Below are 7700 nucleotides of genomic sequence, written 5' to 3' on the forward strand. Positions count from 1 at the left end.
ACCTCATGAGCGCTTTTCGCCCAGAATCCCTCAGCCACTTTCAACTCCTTTAACGCCGCCCACCATCACGCCTATTCGCCTCGGAAGCCCCTTTTCAGCAGGGCTCCAAATCCCCGCCCCTCTCGCCGCGGCCCCACCGCCTCCACCCAACCGCCCCAGTGATTGACAGGCAGGCCGGGCGGAAGCTGTGGCGCAGGCGCCCTGGCGCCGCAGACCTCCCCTCTGGCCGGGTCGAGGAGTTCCCAGCAGACACCGCGCCGCGGCTGCGCAGTTCGGGGGAGGCTTTTAATTCCATTGTGGAGAGGACGGCGTTATTTTTATTAACTGGAGGCGACGGCGGCTGCGGCGGCGGCGAGACCCGTAAGTGTTGCCGGTGGGTCTGGGAGCGCGAGGGCGAGGCCCGGGGAGGAGTCGTAGGATCATACGTGCCAGTGCCGGAGGCGACTGGGCTGGGAATTAGCGCTGGGCGCGTTGCGGTCTGGGCGGCGGCGCGGCGGGGTCCTGAGCGCTGCGGTGGTCCCGGCCCGGGGCCCGGTTCCACCTCCTTCCCTCCCTCTTCCCTTCTCCTCCTCCTCTCCTCAGCCAGGCCTCCTCCGGGGTATGAAAATCGGCAGTGGGTTCCTGAGTGGCGGCGGCGGTACCGGCAGTAGCGGTGGTAGCGGCTCAGGCGGCGGCGGTAGTGGCGGCGGCGGCGGCGGCGGCGGCAGCAGCAGGAGGGCAGAGATGGAACCCACCTTTCCCCAGGGTATGGTTATGTTCAACCACCGGCTTCCCCCGGTCACCAGCTTCACCCGGCCGGCGGGGTCGGCCGCCCCTCCCCCGCAGTGCGTGTTATCCTCCTCTACCTCCGCAGCCCCGGCCGCTGAGCCCCCCCCTCCGCCAACCCCGGACATGACTTTCAAGAAGGAGCCCGTGGCGTCAGCCGCGGCCTTCCCCTCGCAGAGGACCTCCTGGGGATTCTTGCAGTCTTTGGTTAGCATCAAGCAGGAGAAGCCCACGGATCTTGAGGAGCAGCAGCCCCACCAGCACCATCACCACCACCACTATGGGGGGCTGTTCGCTGGGGCCGAAGAGAGATCTCCAGGCCTAGGAGGCGGGGAAGGAGGGAGCCACGGCGTCATCCAGGACCTCAGTATTCTCCACCAGCATGTCCAGCAGCAACCAGCCCAGCACCACCGCGACGTATTGCTCAGCAGCAGTAGCAGGACTGATGACCACCATGGCAACGAGGAGCCAAAGCAGGACACTAATGTCAAAAAGGCAAAGAGGCCAAAGCCAGAATCTCAGGGAATCAAAGCCAAGAGGAAGCCAAGTGCATCTTCCAAACCTTCTTTGGTTGGAGATGGAGAAGGTGCCATCCTCTCCCCAAGTCAGAAACCTCATATTTGTGATCACTGTAGTGCTGCTTTTAGAAGCTCCTATCACCTGCGGAGACACGTCCTCATTCATACAGGAGAAAGACCTTTCCAGTGCAGCCAGTGTAGTATGGGTTTCATCCAGAAGTACCTGCTGCAGAGACATGAGAAAATTCATAGTAGAGAGAAGCCATTTGGATGTGATCAGTGCAGCATGAAGTTTATTCAGAAGTACCATATGGAGAGACACAAGAGGACACATAGTGGAGAAAAGCCATATAAGTGTGACACTTGCCAACAGTATTTTTCAAGGACTGATAGATTGTTGAAGCACAGGCGTACATGTGGTGAAGTCATAGTTAAAGGAGCCGCTAGTGCGGAACCTGGGTCATCAAACCATAACAATATGGGTAATCTGGCTGTGTTGTCTCAGGGAAATACAAGTTCTTCAAGGAGAAAAACGAAGTCAAAAAGCATAGCTATTGAAAACAAGGAGCATAAGACTGGTAAAACAAATGAATCACAAATTTCGAATAACATAAACATGCAGAGTTACTCAGTAGAAATGCATACTGTGTCTTCCAGTGGAGGCATAATTGGCACTGGAATAGATGAACTACAGAAAAGGGTGCCAAAATTGATCTTTAAGAAAGGAAGCAGAAAGAATACAGATAAAAACTACCTTAATTTTGTGTCACCATTACCAGACATAGTTGGACAGAAATCCTTGTCTGGGAAACCAAGTGGCTCACTTGGGATAGTATCGAATAATAGCGTGGAGACCATTAGTCTTCTACAAAGTACAAGTGGCAAACAAGGTCAAATAAGTAGTAATTATGATGATGCCATGCAGTTTTCAAAGAAAAGAAGATATTTACCAACTGCCAGCAGCAACAGTGCCTTTTCTATAAATGTAGGACACATGGTCTCCCAACAGTCCGTCATTCAGTCTGCAGGTGTCAGTGTTCTGGACAATGAGGCGCCATTGTCACTTATTGACTCCTCAGCTCTAAGTGCTGATATTAAGTCTTGTCATGATAAGTCTGGAATTCCTGATGAGGTTTTACAAAGTATTTTGGATCAATACTCTAACAAATCAGAAAGCCAGAAAGAAGATCCTTTCAATATAACAGAACCACGTGTGGATTTACACACCTCAGGAGAACACTCAGAATTGGTTCAAGAAGAAAATTTGAGCCCAGGCACCCAAACACCTTCAAATGATAAAGCAACCGTGTTGCAAGAATACTCCAAATACCTCCAACAGGCTTTTGAAAAATCCACTAATGCAGGTTTTGCTCTTGGACACGGTTTCCAATTTGTAAGTTTGTCTTCACCTCTCCACAACCACACTTTATTTCCAGAAAAACAGATATACACTACATCTCCTTTGGAGTGTGGTTTCGGCCAATCTGTTACCTCAGTGTTGCCATCTTCATTGCCAAAGCCTCCTTTTGGGATGTTGTTTGGATCTCAACCAGGTCTTTATTTATCTGCTTTGGATGCTACACATCAGCAGTTGACACCTTCCCAGGAGCTGGATGATCTGATAGATTCTCAGAAGAACTTAGAGACTTCGTCAGCCTTCCAGTCCTCATCTCAGAAATTGACTAGCCAGAAGGAACAACAGAAAAACTTAGAGTCCTCTACAAGCTTTCAGATTCCATCTCAGGAGTTAGCTAGCCAGATAGATCCTCAGAAAGACATAGAGCCTAGAACAACATACCAGATTGAGAACTTTGCACAAGCGTTTGGTTCTCAGTTTAAGTCGGGCAGCAGGGTGCCAATGACCTTTATCACTAACTCTAATGGAGAAGTGGACCATAGAGTAAGGACTTCAGTGTCAGATTTCTCAGGGTATACAAATATGATGTCTGATGTAAGTGAGCCATGTAGTACAAGAGTAAAGACACCCACCAGCCAGAGTTACAGGTAAGGTCCCAAAAGTGACCAGGCTGGGGGTCTTCTAATGTAATTTTGTTTTATTTTGAGAACACTGCCATTGGAATGTTTCTACACGATCCTATTAAGAATAATGTAATGCCCTTTCAATGCAACTTTTCATATTTAGTTTATTTTGTTAGTGTGATTTTAGCTCTGTTTGTATTATGATTTTTAATCAAAATCAATAGATTAAAAATAGTTTGACATTCAAAGTGACAATGTTTAGCAATCAAATTTACATGTATAGATCGTCAGGGACTAGCCCAAATGTTTTAAATGCAAAAAAACAAAAAAACAAAAAAAAAAATCCTACAAAAAAACAAAACAAAACAAAAAAAACTTTGTTGCTAGATTAAGGTTAATTCTAATTGCTTTACTCTCAGGAAAGTGTAATAACGCATGGGAATTCTGTACGTTATCACTGTAATGGAATATCCAACTTACAGATAGTATAATATACATTTCATCATTTAAGTAAGGGATCGAAAACATTTCAAATTGCTCTATCTGGGCTGATATGATACATTTTGTCATTTAAGTAAGGGATCGAAACCATTCAAATTGCTATCTCCATCTGGGCTGATCCAAAATTCTGAGATTGTTGGCTACCTATATTTTGTTGCAGCTTTTAAATGTACTCTGAACTTCCAAACCACATTCATTCCAGCCTGGTAGAACAAATTTTCTTGGATCTTTGATCAAAGCCTGGAATGATAGCTTTAATAAAAGAAGAAAAAAAGCACCCTCTCTTTATCCCAACTGTAACAAGGCTGTAATTCCATTAAGCGATTCTACTGACATCTAGTGCAGTGTTGAAGCCCAAGTGGTGGGCTGGTGCCAGTATTAGAACCCAAGTTGGAATTGTATAATTGGTTGAAATTTGGGGTATGCATTATTTATTATACATGACCTAAAAATGTTCTCTTGTCTGTGCTATTACATATTACCCACACTGTTTTTGTTCTTTTTTTGTTCTTGTTTTTAACCTGTCTATTTTTCTTACAGTTCTGGCTCTTATTCTCTCTTCCCCCTATCTTGACAGTTTCAGTTTTAGAATCATTTACATTCCAATAGGTAATTCATTATGCATTTTATATGCCTTGTGGCATACAAATACAAAACAGTAGGATAAACTTCCCCAAGCCCCCACCTTTTTTTTTTTAAAAAAATACAAACCCTACAGATTACCATGTATAATAAAACCCCACATACTCAGAGTTACAGATGTTAATAAGGGTGTAATTCCAACTCGTGACCTAGCTCTTGTGAGGGATAAGAGTGTGTCTGCGTACAGTAATGACATCAGAACCTCTTTGTGAAATTGCAGCCTTTAATGTACATTTTAAAAGGGTGCATTAGTCAGTATTGTACAGGGGTCTTGTAAAGTCATCAAAACTTGCTATGAACGCTAATTGCCATTTGAAGCTACTGTGAGGCAGTGGCTCTGCTCTAAACCGCTTTTTAGCAATTGTATTTTTTTCCTGATTATATTTTTTAATGTACTTTGATGTTTATGCTGATGAGTTTTTTATGTACTTTTGGTGATGTTTCAGTCTTATGTACTCTTCTGACGTCAGAAAAGTACCACTGGTTGTTTGCAGTCTTATTGTGTAATCAGCCTACCACAGGCTTCCATGTATAATAAAGTAATTAATATTGTGCAAGTGTAAAACACTTCTGTTATAAAAGCAGTGTTTGGAAAATAAGAAATTATTAAAAATGGTTACAAAATACTAGTTAATTTCCTTTTCCCACTTTCCTCCCTTTAGCTTTAGCAGCTAAGGGGTCACCAACTTGTCATTGCAAGATTGATAGAAAATGTATTTAATCTTCTTAAATACACTCAATACTAAAAAGTCTGTATTTCTTATTTCAGTAAGTGCGGTAAGTTCTACTGGGTACAGAGTACAAGCTGTAATCAAAGGATGGAGAGGACCTTTACCACTGTATCTCTTAAGCTGTATGATTTCCCTCCAGTTTTTTGTTTTATACAGGTTTTGAATTTCTTTAACTTTTATTGTGTGTACTGAATACTGCATATGTATTATTCTGATTGTTTGCTCTAGTTTACTACCAATAAAAGTCCTGTTAATCACAAAATTTTAAAAAGGAGATATTGCTTAATATCCAGTCACATTTTTCGAGATTTTTGCTAATGTTTCATAAACTAGTTACATCAGTGGTATAATCTGCAATTTAAGGACTTGTATTTTTATGGTTTCTTTTAAATTTAAGGATTTTACGTTTCTAGGTTTATTTTATTTGAAAATGGGTTGAATATTATTGAAGTGCACAATATGGAAGAATAGAAATTCAATATTATGTAAATCAGAATGTTTTATTGAAATTGGGTGGGCCATCCTAAATATTACTCCTGAGAGATTATTTATTGAGGGCTTATTTTAAATCAGATTCCAATGTCTTTTGGTTCTAGGTACATCCTTTTTGCTTCAAAAAAGTTGTAATAAAATGATAGTATGACTTGGATAAAAATGGCCTTGAGCATTTTTAGTAGGAAAAAGTATTGTTAAATCATAATGTTAAAAAAATTTGAGTGTAAATATTAGACAGAAAGAGCTAAACCATGTAAATATTGAAGATTCAGAAAAAGTATTTGGAAATTAGTAAATATGTTAATTTATAAAGTTGGAGTAGAAATTGTAGTTCATGAGAAAATTGTGCTTTGAAATTTAGTGGCCACAAATAGGGCAGAGTAGGTCTTTGAGTCTTTGCTTTTTTTTGGTATGTTTTAGTATTGTAGGGTAAATAATAAACGATTTCTATTAACTAAGCATGGATTGAAATATCTCTTCTTGTGGGTCCATATGATGAGGAAATGTAAATGTAAATTTTTTTTTTTTTTTTTTTTTTTTTGGCCAAAGTTACTGCCTAGATTTGGTCATTTTCTTGAACAATAGTGTTAAGCAGAATCTCACTCATTCTGCATGGAACTCTAACTCTTGATTATTTCTCTGTTCTAGATTAGCTCTAACAGATTAATTTTTTTAACCCACCTACCTGCCCTTTTTTTTTTTTTTTTTTTTGTGGAATGTCTGTATCTGAATATGATCATTTTAAAATTAAAGCTTTACTTCTAAGATGTTATGGTATGAGGTAGGAAATAATGCTTTGGATTTCTGTTGTGCTACTATAAATTCAGAAATAGGGAGTATCATAATTTAGCAATTGCTGATCAGTAATTTGTGAGGTATTTCAATAAAAATGAGAACAGGAAAATATGGGAAAAACTCTGTACTTAAAATTTTTTTGTTTTTTAAAAAATTGCAGACTGGTATAAATATTTCTACCTGAATTTAGTTTTCTGTATTACACTAATCAGATGAGAGGCAGAAGTTTTTGTGCATGTCTCTTGCTTGCCATTAGTAGCATTTAAGCCTGAAGTGGGTGACAGTGGGAGCAATGTGGCCTCATGAGGACATAGGCAGTGCACACCTCCAATTTCATAGGTTTTTGTTAAACAGAACTTCTCTCAAAAAAAAAAAAAGATGAGCTTCTGAACTTCAAAGTTCTATTTTAAGGGTAAAATGCATTTTTGAAGACTCATTTTCTGAGTTTTATGGTCTTTGTGTTCTCTTTCTATGATACATAATGATAGGATTTCATTTTTAAAGTATGATGCAAGATTCCCTGTTAGTGCTATGATACGATCCATGCATCATGTTGCATGAGGTTATGTCAGTAATGTTCCACGAATATTTTTGTTACGGGATCCCTCCTCACATTTAAGAGGCGAGATCTATGGTGGCTTGCCAATCTGCTGTGCACTCTGTGAGATGGTAAAGAGTTCCTGATAGGCTTTGAGGGAAAATGTTGTGTTCTACCTGTTATATTTTTTTGTCCTTAATTTATTATCTTAAATGAACATTAGCATGAAGACGGCATCTTGGAATTCTGTTGTCTTAGCCTTGATCAAAAAAATCTAAAGTCCTGTTAGACTTTAGTTTTTAAAGAGATTTTTACCATAAAGAAGGCATACACTTAAATTTTTTTTTTTTTTTGTATTTGCTTTTTAAAAAATAAAAGCATTGTGGCTGTATTTGAGTGTGGCTAACTTAAATAGATGCTATTTAAAGTCTTGGTGAAACTTTGGCTCACTCATGCAGGAAAGTACTGGGTAACATTTTTTTGGGTCATGGACTCTGGGCAGCTGATGGAACTGACGTCCCCCCATCCCCTGCACATTAGCAGAGATACAGCTACACATGATAATTTATAAGTCCATCTACATGCTCACAAGACCTCCCCCAACTCAAAAAAATTCTTACTTGTAGGCCCCAGGTTAAGAATCTCTGCTTTAGAAGATTGCCTCAATACTGAAATTTTATTGTACAAATAATTAGAAAGTTAATGCCGAAACTAAAAATCATCACATATTAGGGG

At 40.5% G+C, this 7700-nt stretch overlaps 1 protein-coding gene across 4 annotated transcripts; it reads left to right on the forward strand.

The window, feature by feature from the left end:
• Positions 1–269: 269 nt before the first annotated feature.
• ZNF281 (zinc finger protein 281) lies at positions 270–5397 on the forward strand. Of its 4 annotated transcripts, XM_069459717.1 has the most exons (3): positions 270–360; positions 583–745; positions 854–5397. In XM_069459717.1, the coding sequence occupies exons 2-3, from the start codon at positions 601–603 to the stop codon at positions 3289–3291; spliced, it is 2583 nt and encodes an 860-aa protein (XP_069315818.1). In that variant the 5' UTR covers positions 270–360; positions 583–600; the 3' UTR covers positions 3292–5397. The 4 variants fall into 4 exon arrangements, with proteins under 4 accessions (XP_069315818.1, XP_069315816.1, XP_069315815.1 ...); XM_069459715.1 differs by having other exon boundaries at positions 583–5397; XM_069459714.1 differs by having other exon boundaries at positions 587–5397.
• The last annotated feature ends 2303 nt before the right edge of the window (positions 5398–7700 follow it).

This window comes from Eulemur rufifrons, chromosome 27, assembly GCF_041146395.1.
Source record: "Eulemur rufifrons isolate Redbay chromosome 27, OSU_ERuf_1, whole genome shotgun sequence".
Classification (NCBI taxonomy): Eukaryota; Metazoa; Chordata; class Mammalia; order Primates; family Lemuridae; genus Eulemur; species Eulemur rufifrons.